The sequence below is a fragment of the Vidua macroura genome, chromosome 4, assembly GCF_024509145.1.
Source record: "Vidua macroura isolate BioBank_ID:100142 chromosome 4, ASM2450914v1, whole genome shotgun sequence".
Lineage (NCBI taxonomy): Eukaryota > Metazoa > Chordata > Aves > Passeriformes > Viduidae > Vidua > Vidua macroura.
In genome coordinates this window covers 23,952,231-23,969,548 of record NC_071574.1, presented here as the reverse complement: position 1 = coordinate 23,969,548, position 17,318 = coordinate 23,952,231, and the positions used below count along the sequence as shown (strand labels likewise).

Genomic DNA, 17,318 nt, shown 5'->3' with positions numbered 1-17,318 from the left:
TGTCATAGGTATTAACTTTACTTTTTAGGGAATTTGACCTGTAACTGCAGCCTGAATTTCAGGTTTCTAAATTTCTGAATTTCAGAGTTTCCATGCTGAGAGAGTCTGCAAAGGAGTAAAAGCCTGACCTTGATGTAATTGCTACAACTGTTCTGTGTAGAAGTGTTGATTTTTCTCTGCCAAAGAAATGTCTTATCAGATTTGATGCATCATGTTGCCTCCAGAAAAACTTAACTCCTTTCTAGACAAATTTAGTTGAAGATAAAAATACTCTTAAAACTAATAGTGCATTATTTGTACACAAGTTTTAGCAGTAAAGGAAGTTTAATTAACATCCCTCATCTTACCTCCATAAAATTAACTTTCATGAATCTCTACTGTAATTTGTTAATGAAAAAAATCTTATTTATTAAGCTTACAAAAATATCAGCCAGTCCACGTAATAACTTCTTGAAGATACATTTTCTAAAGTCCAAGAGTAAGGGGATACAAATCTTTCAAGAACTGATTGAAGATAAGCTCAAATAATAGAGAATTCCAGCTATAACTTACTTTCCTTTGAAAAAATATGGAGGGGGAGGAGATTGTAAGATTTATAGCTATAAGAAGTTTGCATATTTTTCCAGTCCTCAGATATAATTGAGGTGACTGTATTTGTTATGGACCTTGATGTAATGCATAGGCCGTGTTGGGTGCCTTTATCTCACTTAAAGTTTCTGAGGAGATCTGTAATGCAGCTGTGAACTCTGCACAAGAGTGAGAAGCTCAGTGTGAACTGGGTATGGTGCTGCTGCTGAGTCATGCTGACAGCTCAGCCTGGGCAGCTTTAATCAAGGTTCAAAGGGGAACAGGCCATCTCTGAGCATTGAGGTAAGACCAAGGAAATCCTGCAGGCACTGCTGGTGCTTAGTTTGCTTCTTGCTGAACCTGCTGTGCCAGCCTCTGCGCTGATAGTAAGGGAAACAACGTGGCTGCTGATCCTCAGATTTCTGGTACTGAAATTAGGGCTTTGGCTTTCTGACTCAGTGCAGAACATCTTCTTAAAGCAATCAGAACAGTTCCTTTGTTGTCAGATGTCACTAGGGGTGTAAAGAAATTTTCATTGACTTCAAGGATGGTGCTCAAAGTGTGACTTTATAATTTTCCTTAGATGTGATTAGGCACTCTTGCAGTGGAGGCTGCCACTGCTGCCAAGGGACTGTGGGAATATTTATGAAATCTTATTTACGTGTAAATTAACTGTGAATGGATGAACTTACTTTCTTCTTGTAACTAGTAGGGTTAAAACTCAATCATGCACATGGAAAGCCAATGGAAAAGGGACTTTTATCTTATGGAATCATAAGACAAAAGTGTTTTCTCCCCCAGCAAGTCATTTGTGGTATCTGCCACAGGATGTCCTTTGGCAAACATATATCTGCCATAGAAAATGGCTTCATGGAAAAGTTGCATAATGACAGATGTCCTTTGTCATCAGGTGGGTTTATGCCAGGGGCAAGGATGTACTTCCTGTTCTCTGGCTTTATGGACATGCATTTGGTTGGGGAAAAAGATGATGTTATTTGTATGTGATATTTCATATCCTGTCATGGACAATTTGTCCTTTCAGTATGAGTCACACTGGTCTAAGCACTGCATGACGCCAATCACTTGTTTCATTTTGTTAGTTGTTAAAAATAAGGCTGGCTTGCTCCCTCACTTACCTTGCACTAGTTATCTTGCCTTAGATTATATAAATGAAGCTCACTCCTTTTCTCACAACCAAAGACAAAGCCCACTTTTAAAGTGACTCCTCCAGCTCTGCCAGCTCTGGTTTACAGCTGCTGTCAGTTACTATTTTGTCAAAGTTTAGGTTTCAAACTCACCTATCTGCCTGACACTGGAAGGCTTGCCTTTGGATATATTCATTGGATCTGACTTGAGATTTATTTACCACTAGGCTTGTTTTACTGTTCCAAGTAAGGGCCAGCCCCTTCCTAGAGCAGAACGTGTGGTATTTGTCAGAAAGAGACAGCTTTAAGGCTGCCAGATAACCTGACCAGCCAGCTCCTCTGTAAACAATTTTGTGGGCTCTGCTGATAACGATAAAGCAACTGCACTGGAGATGATTGGAAGATGCTGGTATCTGTAAGGCAGCAGACCAGTACTGCTCCAGCATACTCATGAAGAAAAGCACTTACAAGCTTATGAACATTTATAACCTCCTGATACTGGTGATGGCACCCATCTGCAGTTTTTCTGCTGTCAGTGTGTGTCATCAAGCCCCAGATGCTCATTGTTTTGGTCTCATCAAACTCCCTGCTTTGGTTCACAGGCCCACAAGAAACTCTCAGTGGCTCTTTGCAACAAACAAAACAATTACAAACACCTTCCAGCCCAGTCTGGGTGATGCTTATCAAAGGGTTACTCATATAGATCTTGCCTGTATTAGGCAAGGTGTCTGCCTCTAGAATGAGACAGTTGGATCCACGGAACTGCTGGTCAACTCTGTTCAGTTTGTATCTGAAATATAGGCTTTTTCAGCTAGGGATTATAGACCTATGAGGACATGCAGGTGCCATTTTGCTAGTTATAAGTTGTACTGTAAATTAAGTTCTAAGGGGTTCAGGTATTTTAAGAGTGCCATTCACCCCTGCACTAGGTGAATTGATCTGGTATGCATTTGTGATGAAAATCCTGAGAAAGAAGAGTGGGTTTGTTACAATGACAGCAATAAAAAAGTGATGGCTTTAGGTCAAACCTGTCAGGTTTCACCCCTGTGGGGAGCGCAGGGAGAGAAACACCTTTATCCTTCCTGTAAACCATACAAATAGAAAAGCAAAGACTACAAAGTAGAAGAGGGTGAAGGGAGAATCCAGGTTTAAGGAGGAGATGGCTCAAAAAGAAGCACTGTGTCTCCTGCAAATATTTGCTGTGATGAAGCATGGGAAGGCATAAAAGCAGTCTGAAAATCTGAGTATTTACATCTGCAGAAAGAGAGAAGGGGAATGAGAGTGCAGATCTTGCTCTTTTTTCTCTGTCTGTGTTGCCAGAGGGCCAAGGCAGGTAGTGGTTGCAGATAAAGCTGCTACCTTCCTCTGTCCCTAGGGCATGTGGGCAACCCAGCAGCCTTCCTGCATTGCTTTCATTTTGGTGCAGCTCTGCACCTTGCACCAAATTCTTTTAGAGATCCATGGACTATTATTGCCTGCCCTTGCCTTTCCACGTGTCAATTTTGCAGCAGAAATGGATCAGTTTTGCTTGATGTGACTTTGCTGTCTGCTGACTTAAAATCAGCTTCAGCTGCTATGAGACTCAAATGGTGACAGCTGGGAGACTGCTTAGCTGCAAGCATGGCTGGAGTTGCTCTGTGACCTGAAGAAAAAGGTGACTGCATTTTACACTCTGGGTGGCAGAATGCCATGCATTAAGGGCAGTCGAAAATAGGTATGTGGGAGGATGCCCTTACTCAGTTAATACACCTAAATGTGAAGAAAGAGGATTTGGTGTCAAAGTACATCTGTTGCCTGTGGTTTGATGCAGACAGCGTGACATGTACTGCTAAACCTTTGTTCCAGCTGTCACAGGCACCTAAGTTTCCATGATTTTTCATTGGCTGCTGCTTGTGAAATTTTCTGCTTTTGAAATTTACTGCTTCTGACATGGAGGAATTTTTTTTCAAAGTGTGAGTGTGCCTGCAGGATGAGGATGTTGATAGCAAAGAGCTGACTACACTCTGCTGAAAGCTTTAGTCCAGCAGAATTTCAACTCCTGGTTGCAGTGGTAGTTAGAAAGGAAGAGGATAAAATTGGACAGCTCTCACCAAGTCCTCTGATTTGTAGTTTCTGAAGAGATTCTTGTCTTAGTCTATTCTTTGCTATGTAAAGGAAAACATACATATTTTCCCTTTGTGTTTAGAGAGCAGGCATGGATTAGGCTTACTAAGCAATAATCAGCTTTCACTGGTTTAAAATTAACTAAAACAAAACTAGTCTTTTTTCTCTCAGTTGGTGACAGTAGGGGACAGAAGGTGTCTGGAGGAGGTGGCTCAGGCTTTTGTGGCACTGTGAAGAGAGATGTGACCTGCAGCAAGCTCTTTCTATTGCCAGAGGCATGGTGCCATGTCTACTCTGGATGAGTTTTCCTGGCCTATCTTCCCACCTGCCAGGATGGCTGTATGGAAAGAGAAGTGAATTCTGCCCTGTGCGGGGAGGGAGGGATAGGTGTTATCCTGGTGGTGATGGGAATGCATGTCCTAGGGCTGGTGGAGACCCAGCAACAGCAGGTGTCCTATCCTACTGTCCACCACCCTCAACCTGTTCCCTTAAAGAGAATGTCCTCCCCTCTCCTATTTTGTGCTGACAGTGAAATGTTAGAGTTGTAACTGAAACAGGTATGTGGGGGATTTTAAACCCCTGCCCCTTGCAGTGGGGAAGGACACCTAGAGGCTTTTGCTACCTTCTCTTTCTTTGCTCTCTCACTGTCATGCTGAGAGCTTCAGTGACGAAGTGCTGTACTGCAGCTGCACTGAGTGTTCCTTGGTCCGTGGGCAGGGATGTCACCCACCACATCAGGGTGGTCCCATCCAGTCTGGCCTTGAATGGAGCCTCCCAGCAACGGGGCATCCACAGCTGCTCTGGGCAGCCTGTTCCAGTGCCTCAGCACCCCCTCAGTAAAGAACTTCTTCCTACTATCTAATTTAAATCTCTCTTCCTTTAGTTTAAAACTGTTTCCTATTTCCTATCACTATGTGCCCGTGTTCTTGTTACGTGACCTGACCCTTTGTCAGTGTGTCCTCCTAGCTCTGTGTAGCCATGTTTGTATCCCTTCCAATGGGCTTCATGTGCCAGCATAAGGAGGCTGGAGCCTCCATGTTCCCCAGCATGGCTGCTTTGTGGGGGCTGGGGATGTTTGATTTTACTTTACCTTCTCTAACTAAGTAGCTTTATTTTGATTTTGTGTTTGGGTGTGGTTAACATGCCTACTCATCTGGAACCACACAGTGTATGTAATTTCAGTGTCTATCTTCAGGCTCACATCATGCTGGGTCATGATTTTTTTGTTTTGGCAGAACAGCAACTAAAGTTTTCCCTTTCTCACTATTGAGCAACTGGGCCAATGACCTCCTCCTGAAATCACAACTGTGACCCATTTTCTGTGCTGAAGCAGCAAAGGTGTAATAGTTCACAGCACAGCACAGACACAGGCATAGCAGGCAACACTTCCCATTTTCAGTTTCTTCTGCTGGCCAGGTCATGCTGGGAGATGTGACTAAAGGCTAAAAAACCTCCACAGGGTGTGCAAGGCCTGTCTGTGTGTCAAGCATCTTTCCATCTCCTCTTAGCACTGAATTGGAGAAGGCTGTTTTCCTTCTCTAGCATTAGGGGGGAGCATGGCTGTTGAGAGTCAGCACAAACTGAAAAAAAACAAGTTCTGAACCTTATGAGTCCAGTTTAAACCTTGTCCCTACACAATGGCCTGTTTATAATCCCTGTAGCACCAGTAACAAAGCTTCTGCAGGCACTGAAGATTGAAGGACCTTGCTCTCAGACATCAGGCAAAGAGCAGGAGTAGAAATGGACAGCCTGATAATTTTGCAGTCCCCTAGGAAGAAGCAAATGAAACTGAGTGGGATTAACAATTGTTGAAACCTTGTTTGCCATTCCAGAGGCCTTGTTAACAACAGTGTTACAAGAGCTATTCAGGAATGATATTATACCAGCAGGGCTGTCTCTGAGAAGTTGCATTTTCTAAACTATAATTCCTTGGTTTAGTTTACCAGGGGTGTCACTGCTGATTGTACATCGGACCTTGGATACAGGGGAGAATATTCTTCTCTTGTTTGAAGCCCCTGGCTCTGTAAATTAGTTTAGTTTCACACTTTGGTAGAAACATTGTGCAATAAACTGTGTGGTAAAACCTCTCCACCCTCAGCCAAAAAAAATACCCAAACTATTACTGATTTTCTCAGAGCTGGGATTTCACATGTGGGCTCAAAGTTCATAGGCTTACATAATTCCTCTGCTTCCACCTCTGCTGGCTTGTGCTTGCTTCCTCCATTCATGGAAAGTACCGTATTGATCAGTTTCCTTTAAACCTCTAAGGATACTTCCTGCCTACTCACTGAGCAAGGCTGGCAGAATCAGTGCCTGTGTGCACAAAAGGTACCAGATAATGACATTTAGGCCAAATGTTCTATCAAGGCTATTTTACTTCATATGCTTTTCCACAATTTAGCACCTCCCTTAATTATGGCATCTCAAGCTAGTTCATTCTGCACACATTCCATTTGTTTCTTTAGGAAAAATACCAGTGTTAGTAATACTAAGAGAATCAAGGATAAAGTATTTAAGGAGAGTGATTCCTTCCAAGGGAAAAGTTTGGGATGCCCAAAGCACGTGTACCTGGGTGCCAGACAATGGTACTGGTAGCTGCAGGAAGACTATGCAAGGAGGACAAAGTATAACCCATACATGTGGATTCTTCCTCAGTAGTATTACCCAAAAGGAAGTTTTTATCAGACCTGTGGTATTTGCAGTGCATCCAGAAGTCAGAGAAGGAGAAGAGGGGGAGACCTGGAAAGGGCCTAAAAAGGGAAGAATCCTTGGAAGGGCAAAGAAGAAGGCCAGGAAAAAAAAAAAAAAAAACAAACCTTTCTAAGTTGCTCTATGAAGGGCACAAAAGCAACTCATGTGCCCCAGAGTCACAGTGCCATGAAAGTTACAACAGAAATCACCAATGGGAAAAGATATTCTTCTTTACCCCCCTTTGTTTTTCTTTTTCTAAATTAAGTTCAAAAGGATGGCAGGACCATGAGGCAAAGTGTTATTTGTGTAGCAGGGAAGAGACACATATGAGGACATCTGTTTTAAGGAGCTACTTCAAAAATAACCACAGGAGAGGAGTGTGTTTGCAGAGCCCAGCAGGCGACCTGCAGAGTAGTGGAAAGTGAGACAGCAGTGGTGCCCCGAGTGCAGACAGCCCCAAATGTCTGCAGGATTGTGTACTCATTGCCAAAACACCCCAACCTGACCTCAGTGGGTGTTTTACAAATTGAAGGAGGTGCTGTTTCCATGTTTTCTGCCCAAAAACATTGATCCCTTTTCTGTTGCTCTCCTTCTTGACCCCTTTTTCTCAAGTCAGCAGCTTTTAAATTCCACTTTCAAGTCTTTAAAAAATAACCCAGTTTCAACGAATCTCCAAAACATATGGCAAAGGAATGCAGATTTGGGTACTACTCCATCCCAAAGATGAGGTCTTATTCACCAGAAAAAGAAAGAAATAGCAGACTGTCAGATTTTGGAGCAGGATGCTCATGTCCAGAATTCTGCCCTAGCCTATTTACTGCTGACTACAGGAACAGACAGCAAACTTGACCACAGATTTACTGAGATGCTTCAAGAAAGTACATTACACCTTGTCTGTTGCTTCAGCTTCCTGGTGGGTAAAAGAGAGAAGTGAGAAGTACAACTTTTATCCTTGTTTTCTTTCTAAAGTCTGTGATTTCAGACAGCGCTTAAAGTGTTATGGTATAGGATTCAATGCAAATATCAGGTGTGATCCATTAGTGAAATGGAAGTGGTAGAGCCAGATGGTGTGAGGCATCCCACTGGGGAACACAATGTTTCAGGCACCATGCAGTTAATTTCTCCTGTTAGCCAGGTAAGAGAGCATGTTTGGGAAAGGCCAAATGAAAACTAAGCATAATTACTCACTGGGAGATTCACCCTTTCCATGGCCAAATACTCCTTAGAACAGAACTTTGTCAAAACATGCCTGATGAATTTCCATCTCTGTTTTCTAGTGTTACATTGGAAAATCAATGGCAAGAACCACTTCCAAGTAGCAACCAGATGTTTCCTCCCTGCTTTTTTTAGCTATCACTGTGAATAACAGAAACCTTTCACAAAGAGAAGTGAGGGTTTGAGATGTAGTAGCTGATACCACTCTGGGAGGACATAGCTGTATTTCTTTTCTACACGAGTGCCTGTCAGCTGACTTTGGCTATCCCCTACCTCAAGGGAAGCATTATCCTCTGTGCTCCCTCCAGTACTGTGTTTTCTGACAAAGAACAAATGTTTCTGCTACAATCAATCCATGTTGTGGTAACAACTTGGAACAAAGCTTTGGTTTCAGTTATAAAAATTCTCACAGCACAAAGTTAACTATTTGGAGTTTCACAGAATTATTCCACATTCACCTGGCTATGACTGGTATAACCATGACTGCACTTCAGCCAGTGTTTGGAAGCTGACTACAAGCTGCAATGCAGCATCATGTGTCAGTAAAGCAAGAAAGGGTTGTGCTTTGGACAAAATTTGATATTTCAAAAGTGTTGAGTAGCAGTCAAATTAGCTAGTCAAATGAGTTCACCAATGGTCATTTCATATACAGACAGCTTACACCATCCCACTCTTTTCAGTGCCCAAGCAAGTTGCAAACTAGGCCCTATAGGACTTGCATCTGACTGCTTTCAAGGAGACTTGGTCTTCTAAACATCAAGGTCACTTTTGCAACAGGAGCTTTGGCATATTGGGCTGAATTCTGAGAGGCATTCAGGCATACAAATTGTTTGATTTTTAAACTTTCCTTGAAGTATTTAATGGTTTACTGTTTTGATGTCTCTTCTGGCTTTGCCAAGGTTATGTTTTTTCTATTACTTTGTAATCACACAGAAGATATAACAGTTGACTCTCAATAAATTTATGGGTAAGTGTTTCATTCCAGCTTGGACTCAGCATATGGCTTTCTTTGTGTAGTTGTTTGATTGCATCATTCTTGTTTCAAATGTGACAATTTGGCTTAAACCTTTCTTTTCCATGTGTGAAGTGGGACACAAATGCATTGCATCATTTGGTTGTGCATATCCACTGGACATGTGTTTTCTGCTATGGGATATGGAAAACTGCCCACATTTTTCTCTGACTGCTGCTGTACAGATGCAGGCAGGGTAGCAAGTATAAGCTCATTAGGACAAAGATGTGTTGTGAAAGGGAACAAGCACTCTAAGCAGGCACCTGTAAACAGATGTTCTTAATAGTGCAGAAGTAGCTGAGTGCAGGCTCTTCCTTGTCCACCCAGCCAAAGCTGCCCTTGTGTTTGATATGGTCACTGCTCCTGCCACCCTTTCTTCCAGTTTTGCTGCAGGGTTCTATGCACCTTGGCTTGCTCCCTAAATGTCTCACTGCTGCAGAGTCCTGAACCAATCAAAATCTGGGCAATGTCCGTTTCTCCCTGTCTGGAGCACAGCGAGGCCCTGAGATGCAGCATCCCTCTGGAAAGCAGACACCAGCAGGCTGCACAGCAGGGTAATTTACCACTAGATGGCTGGACCTCCTTTTTGTCCAGCTCTCAGTTTTGTTCCCTGCTCAATGACTGTGCCTAGCCCAGAACAGTGGACTCGTAAGCTCTCTGCCCACCCACTTTATAGCTTAACATTTTTAAACAGCTGATGCTTTTAGCAGATTTACCTTCATGATGAAGAGTTCAAGTTTTTGAAATGTACTAAAAGAGCAGTGGTAATATCTAAGAAAATCATAGTTTTTTTGCAAGACAAAATGGAAACGCTTCCTAATCCTGTTCTTGGGTTTTTTCCATTTCATGTATAATACAATTTTCACTGAGTCTTATTTCGTAGGTGTATGCATAAGTGGGACACATTTAACAGTTCATCACTCAGACTGAAATACAGCATCATAATGTCCTGAATAGTCACAGCCACGTGCTTTGATCTGGTGAATTTGGTGGTATAAAATCTGTAAAACTTTGAGACACTGACATACGTGTCACTGTGATTTGGGGCAGCAATGTCTTTTCTTTAAGAAAAATTATTTTACCCACTGTCAACATTTTCAAAAAAATTAATACCTCTGGATGAAAAATGTCAACTTTCCTGATGATTGCAGACTAAAACATTATACAGAGCAAGAAGACCCACTTCAAAAGGAAGATTTCTCCTGCCTGAAAGCAGACAAGAGGAATAGGCAAAGAATCTGTTTTTTGAAGATACCACTTTTTTTCCCCTTATCAGTCTCTTTACATTTTCAGCTCTGTTACTTGTATTTACTGGGTTCACAGTGTGTGTCTATAGATGTATTTGTATCCTGCGTTCAAACCAAGAGAAAGGTATGTTTTCATATTAAAATTATTTTAGCTGTTTTGCTGTCACAGCACTGGCATTTTACACTTTCCACTTGCAGGAACAAGGAGGAGTCATTGTCCCTTCTTCCAAGGTAATATAATCTAAAATATCAAACCTGGAAGTCTTAGGGCACTTTAACACCTTTGTGGGAGCTGGAAGATGTGTCTAAAGATGATGAGACATGAAATAGTAAGGTGAAGATTAATCTAAAAATAGTTCTGGGTTGTGATTTCTTTTCTAAGTAGGAGTTTAAGTAGTGTGGTGGAAGAGCAGGAAATTCAGATGAACTCCACCCATCAAGACGCACAGAGAAACACAGGTAGTGAAGCATACAGCAGAGATGAGCCCCTGAATAAATAGACCTCAAAAGTAATTGTTTAACCCGAAAAGAATATTAGTGTTTATTCTGTTCTTATCTGCAGAAAGGTTTCTGGTTCTGTTAATGCAACAGAAGACCATAAGAAAGGCTTGGAAATTTCCATTTAGTGGACTTGCAGACAAATAAATTGTAAATTTTTTGAAGTGCTTCCTTTTTACAAGTGCCTGAAGTGTAACATGTGCAGATTATTTATGAAGAGCAACCTCACATTTGGAAGTAGTCCAGGAACAAAGTCCTACTTGATCCTATCACAAGCAGAATGTTGTTACTGAGCCCAGAATGTTAGATGTAGCATAATCACAGGCATTGTGTATTCCTCCTATGACACTGTGGGAAGCAAAAAGCCATGGTTTGTAATCAGTCTAGTAGTAGTATTCTATACCTTTTGGGAATGTTTAAATAAACTTATTTTATTTACCTTGTTCCTAAGCAGGTCCACTGATACAAGCTATACAGAATACTACTGTAAAATACCTATTCACCGGTGCTGTTACAAGTGCTACGTTTGCTGTGGCAGCTCTGCATAACATCTGAGAAATCAGAAGTGTCAAAACCAAAGGTAAAGGAAACTGGTATCTTTGATCCAGCTATGTGGTAGCTGTCACTGGATGTGAATAGAGATGGTGGGTTTGAAGAACCAGACAAAAATTGTGAGGAAATCAGCTTAGAAGTATCACCAACCTTTGGGATTATCAGCTCACTTGCACAGTCCTAATAAACTGTTAGAGGCCCTGTTGTACAGTCTGCCAGACAGGAGACACCAGTGTCACAGCAAAGATGACAGCATTTTTGTCACTGCTCTTTCCATAGCTCAGATGAGCAAGCCTGTTCCCGACAGAGGGTGGGAGATGGCTCCCTGCAGCCAGGCTGCACTGCATATCTGGGCACTCCTCCAGCAGGTGCTGACCCCCTTGTGCACCTCATTGCTCTCCCCAAAAGGTTTTGGATCAGCTCTCTGCTGTGAAGGCAAGGACATAGAGTCCTATAACCATTTGAATCAAAAAGCAATGAAAAAAATGTTACTTGGATTTGAAATTAGAATTTTTTTTCACAGTTGGCTTTTTCCACTCTATTCTCAGCAAGACAATTTAAGCTCCTGCCTGCACAGAGGTCTAGGGGCTGAACTCCTGACCAAGCTGGCCAAACAGGTATTCCATGCCTTTTAGTTCAATTATTGGCAAGGCCATGGTGGAAAACTTCTAGAAGCTGGGCTTTGAGATTAATTGCTCTTCTAGCTTCCCTTCCTACCACTCTGGCAGCAACTTGAAGCCTATAACAGCCAGATTTACAGTTGGCACTATCTCATCCCATCACCTGCTTGCACTCCCTGACCTTCTGAGAGGTTTACAGGTGTTCCTGGAAAGAGGTGCCAGAATGATTCCTGAGGGATTGTTCTTGCAGTAAACTCTGATCCAGGCTCCCAGGAGAATCAAAAATCTTCACAGGGGAGGAAGGGAGAAGCTCAGGTGGTTTAGGCCTGAGCAAAGGAAACCCTTGAAGGGAAACATTCTCAAAGATTACTTAAAATGGTGGGTTTTCAGAAAATCTTATCAGCATTAAAAACAAACACACTCAGAGGAAATAGTCACTCTCCTGAGTGGTATTACAGAGCAAACACTGTAAGTTAAACCTCTGAGTTGAGTGTGTCTTGTATTATATGATGAAGAATGACTGAAAGAAAGTCAGAGGGCCTTGAAAAACCTAATGGACCTTAGGAAGATATGGTGTTCTGTTACTGGATAAACACTGGTTGTCCTTTCGGACAGAGCATCGTCAAGAATTATACCTGAACCTTCAAGTATACACAGGCAATATAGTCCATGCTTGGGAAGTGAGAAGCTTCCAAATTTGCAGAGTTTGTCCAGTGCTTTTAGCAATACAAAGTGAAAAAGATAAATTTGGCAGTTACTAGAGTAACTAGAAGAGTAGCTAGAAGAGTCTAAGTTTATACACGTTTTAATGACCATGGTCCAGTAATGGGAGGTGACTACACACTGACTGCAGTTATCCTTAATTCAGGATTGCAAATCTGTGTCTCTTTTTGTAGAATAATGCATATGTTTTATCTCATTAAATCCTGTCACTGTCATGTCCATAAAATGGTTGTAAGAATGACCTCATTATTAATGCCCTTTGAGCCAGTTCGATTGTATGAGTGCTTGGAATCACATCTGCAGCCACTGTGTGACAGTGAGCTATGGACCAGGTATGTTATACTATTCCTGCTTCACTGTTGTATAGACTTGTCAGGGCTTAATCCCTGATATGAAAGAGCTGTGTAAAAAACTCCAGAACCAGGACTTGCTGAGGCACAGAAACAGAGCTGTGTGTCAGGATGTTTGCCCCAAGCAGCACCGCGGTGCAGCCGCAGCGCCGGGTGCTCCTTTGCCCCTGCCTGCACAGCCGTGGGCAGGAAGTGCCACCACTCCCACCCCTTCCTCTCACAAGGAGCAGATGCAGCAGCTCGAGGTGCCTAACACAAAAAGAAATAAAGGCTTGGATACACACTGTCTTGAGAAAATAAAATCAGACACGATGCAACTGGTTATTGGTTGTTATTTGGTATGCCTTAGCTTCAGTTTCTGGCCTCTAACCCCTGTAGATGTATAGACACGCTTCATGCTTTGTGAGTCATCCTAACAACATTGTTGTTATCGCTTTATAATGATGTTGGGTTGGTCCTGTGAGATGATATTATTATCCAGTATTGAGAGCTAAGTTTCAGATGAAAAAGCAGCTCAATACTCACCAGTGTTACCCATAACAGTAATTAGTCAGTACTTGCACTTGTTATTCTTGAGGGAAGCTGAAATCATGTTCACATCTGGGGCAGAGCATGTACTTCCACCAAGGCCAATACAACTTGTATCACTACTTGAGTTTAGTTCTATGAAATTCTTACCTCAGAATTCCTTCTAAACCTAAACAATGTCCCCTCATCAGTGCTTGTACTTTTGCTAAGCAGAAAACAAAGTGTTTTTATGGTTGCGAAACCAGAAAATGAACACAAATGGCATTATGAGCTAGTATGCTATTTAGATTTAAAAATATTCTGAGGTAGATAACACCTCTGACTCTATAAATCTTGTCTGTCAGAAAGCACTATGATTTCCCCATGGAAAAAGACTGCTATCCTATGAATTCCCACTAAAATGGAATGTCTAGGAAGTAACTAGACTTATGGACACAGACACTGAACTTTTCTTAGACCACAGCTCTTTATCTTAGTGCATGTGGCATGAGGTGAGATTGGCAATGGGATACCTCATGGATCTACAGCCTTCACTGTGCTGCACTGCTATTTTTCTTCTCGAGTCACTCCTGCTTGCATTTCTTTTTCCCTGGAAAATGTCAAAGAATTCATAGATCAAAAAAGAGGAGCTGACACAAAGACAGGTACTAGATCTAAGGAATGATTGATTTCAGGAATTGGGTTGAGGATTCTTTGCTTGGTGGGAAGTAAGAATTTCAGAGTCTGCAACTATACCTCTTTTAAGATATGAACTTCTCAAACTTGACACACTTCTTAATATTAGAGTTGGCCAGTCTTTAGTCAGAAGAAGTCCATTTATATCTGCATCTTAGAGATGGAAAATAGATTTAGTCATTCGGATGGGACTTTTTCTCAATATCAGAAGCAAATCAAAGCATTCCTGGTGTTATGAAGCACTCTGCTGCTAGAACCAGCTTTGTCATTGAAATACTGACCATTAGTACTCCTGTGCCTTGTCAGATGAATTATGAACTGATGGAATTTGAATAACTGTCTTGCCCTTCTGCAAGAAAAGGTAATATTGCTCCTGCTTAGTATTGCCTCAGGCTTTTGTGCCAAAACATCACAGTAGAATTCAGTGTTGACTGGTAACTAACAGTGAATTTAAAGTGCTGTCACAGTCATCTTGCTCAGCTTCCAGGCCTAGGTGGCCAGAGCATGTAAGGAGCAATCCACAAGAGATGGCACAAAGCCGAAGGGTGGGGATTTTTTTAATCCCTGTTTGTTTAGGACAGGAGGCAAAATGTGTTTGCAGAGGCTGCTGCAGGTGCAGAAGGCTCTGCTACAGCTGGCATTCTGAAAGATCAATTACCTACACCAAAGCTGTTCTGCTGCCTTGCTATCTGCTTGCTTAATACACAAAGTGAATTAAAAAGAGCAGAGTTCTGTGTTCAATACCCTCTTCAAGTGAGCAATCTAACCTTAAAAACCAGACATCCTTAAGCTGATCAGATGATGGGACAATGTGAAATGCTTTTGGCTCTAAAAGGACACTTGCTAATCATAATACTACGCTCAATTGAGAAAGCAAGTGAACTCATGTAAATATGATGCTATGAATGATGTAGGTTGCATTTCTTTTTGAGTTGTTGGGAATTAATGGATTGATAGTTAATCAATCTGTTATTGTTACTGAATTTATCATAATAAGTATTACTCTGCAATATTTTGCTCCTGCCTGCGAAGAATTAAAATGCTAAAGGGTGCCAACACGTGATGTTAGGAGCATGTTATGACAGTAATATTATAAATGTTTGTACAGGTTGTCACCAATATTTGAAGCCACTTGTAAAAGCAGCACCTTTATATAATACATTATTACCATACTGTACTGTAAGTGGTGATGTGCCTTTATCCACTGGTACAGATCATATACATTACTAATTATTCACCCTTTTCAACCCTTTTCCCATGGATGGTCTTGCAAAGACAGTGTTAAAAATAGACACGGGGTAACACTTGTGATAAACTATACAGTCGTGGTCAAAGTGTATAGATGTGTTGCATTAATTTCTCATTTATTTACCAAAAACATCGCTTATTTTCATGGATCCATTTCAGCAAATGCTTCTCATCGTCTACCAGATGTGATAGACAAACATTTCTCCTCACTCTCAAAAAGACTCATAACAAGTTCCCATAACTGATATGATGGGATCTTGAATCAAGACTGCCTTCCGTAGTTCTATCAGTATCATGTTTCTGAAGTGTGTTACATTGCAATCCTGTAGAGATGGGAAATATATTTTATTATAAAGAAATCGTCCATCTATTGAATCAAAAGTTATACTTGCAGAATCACATAAACACAGAACCGATTAGGTTGGAAAAGACCTCCAAGACTGAGTCCAACTTTCACCAATCTCAACCTTGTCAACCAGACAGTGGCACTAAGTGTCACATCCAGTCTTTAACTTAACACCTCCGGGGGCGGTGACTCTGCCACCTCCCTGGGCAGCCCATTCCTAAATTTAACAACCCTTTTTGTTTAGGAATTCCACCTAATGTCCAACCTAAACCTCCCAGCACAGCTTGAGGCCATTTCCTCTCATCCTGTCACACCTGGCACAACCTGCTTTCAGGGAGCTGTAGAGAGTGATAAGGTCACCCCTGAGGCTCCTCTTCTCCAGCCTCTCTCTTAAGAGCTGGACCAGGAAACTTTGAAGGCTTGATCCATTGAAATGAAGACATCCTTCAGTAAAGAAAACCTGTTAATTATGCTGTTAATGCCAGACCATGTGCACTCTGAATCCCGAACAGCATATGAATACAACTAAGCCCCATAACTTTAGGGCTGTCAGATTCAATATAAACTCAGGGGATGTTAAAATATAAACCCTACCAATCATTGTAAAATGGTTCTTTATGCGTTCCTGCGCGTGTGGCGCATACGAGATCATGTGGGAGGCGATCTGACGGCGCCCATTGAGAACAACCAGCACGGTGCTATTACAGTCTCGCTCCTCCTCATTACCGCAGCCAGCCTAGAACCGGTGCTGCCCTCCTGGCAGCTCTCCTGCTGCGGAGCGGTGTTCTCTGTGCCAGGCGGGACCAGTCCTCGCTGTCTCAGCATTCCCCGGCCTGTGTCAGGGCGGGCCGCCGGAGGGAGGACGGGCGGCCGGGAGCCCCTCAGCCCGGCACGCCCGGTCCGGGCGGAGCCTCGGGGCCGCTCCCGCCCCGCCCCCAGCGCCGGCGGCCCTCGCGCGGCCGGATTGGCGGGCAGCGGTGCCAATCACGCCGCGGGGCGGGGCGCGCGCGGCTGCCCCTTGGCGCTGAGGGGGCGCGCGGCTCCGGCCTCTGCCCGGGCCGATCCTGCCCCGGCGGCGCCTTTCCCGGCGGCCGCCCTGCTCCGTGTCGCTCTCTCCTGCCTCCCGCCGCGAGCAGCCGGGGCCTCCCCCATGCGGGAGAAGAGGAGGAGGAGGAGGAGGTGGGAGCTGCTCGCCGGCCATCCCCGGCGCCCGGCAAGTCGGAGCCGACCCGCCGCCGCGCCGCTCCTGCCGCATCTCCCCGCGGCGCGGAGCCGGCCTTGAGCTCTGCCCGTCGCGCCGGCCCCGGACCCCTCCTCGTAGTCTTGCCCCCACCCCCCTTCTAGTCTTCCCAGTTCCCTAGTCTTCCTCCTTTTTATTTGTTGTGTTTTTTTTTTTTTTTTTTTTTTTTTAATTCTCCTCCTTCCCCCCCTCCCTCTCTGGTTCTCACCCTGGCTGCGAGCAAAGCGTCTTCATGAGCACAGAGGATGTCCGGAAAGCACTACAAGGGGCCTGAAGTCAGTTGTTGCATCAAATATTTCATCTTCGGCTTCAATGTCATTTTCTGGGTAAGTGGGGCCGGTTTCGTGTCTTCCTCTGCTTCCTCCTCCTCCTCCCCGGCCGCCGCCGCTCCCGGCTGGGCACGGCCAGGAGCGGCAGGGACGTGTGACAGCCCGGCGTGAGGCCGCGGGGGATTTTAGATGGGGTGCGGGTGCGAGGCCAGGGGCGCCGCCGCCTCCGACCCGACCGCCCGGGGCAGCCCTTCCCCGGGCAAGCTGTGGTGCTGCATTCCTCCACCTC

At 43.5% G+C, this 17,318-nt stretch overlaps 1 protein-coding gene and 1 long non-coding RNA gene across 6 annotated transcripts in view; one reads left to right on the top strand and one right to left on the bottom strand.

Moving 5' to 3' along the window:
- Positions 1 to 13,698: 13,698 nt before the first annotated feature.
- Positions 13,699 to 16,429, bottom strand: LOC128806688 (uncharacterized). Its single transcript, XR_008436906.1, has 3 exons — positions 16,115 to 16,429; positions 13,987 to 14,079; positions 13,699 to 13,840 (listed from the first exon to the last, which is right to left on the bottom strand). It is a non-coding gene; the product is annotated as an uncharacterized LOC128806688 (long non-coding RNA).
- Positions 16,430 to 16,545: 116 nt separating this feature from the next.
- Positions 16,546 to 17,318, top strand: part of TSPAN5 (tetraspanin 5) — an 85,260-nt gene continuing 84,487 nt past the window's right edge. For all 5 annotated transcript variants that reach the window (XR_008436905.1, XM_053976449.1, XM_053976450.1 and 2 more), the window contains exon 1: positions 16,546 to 17,086. Coding sequence is in view for 4 of the 5 variants with exons in the window: in XM_053976449.1 (XP_053832424.1) it covers positions 17,006 to 17,086 (81 nt within the window). In the remaining variant the exon portion in view is untranslated. The remainder of the gene's footprint in view (positions 17,087 to 17,318) is intronic.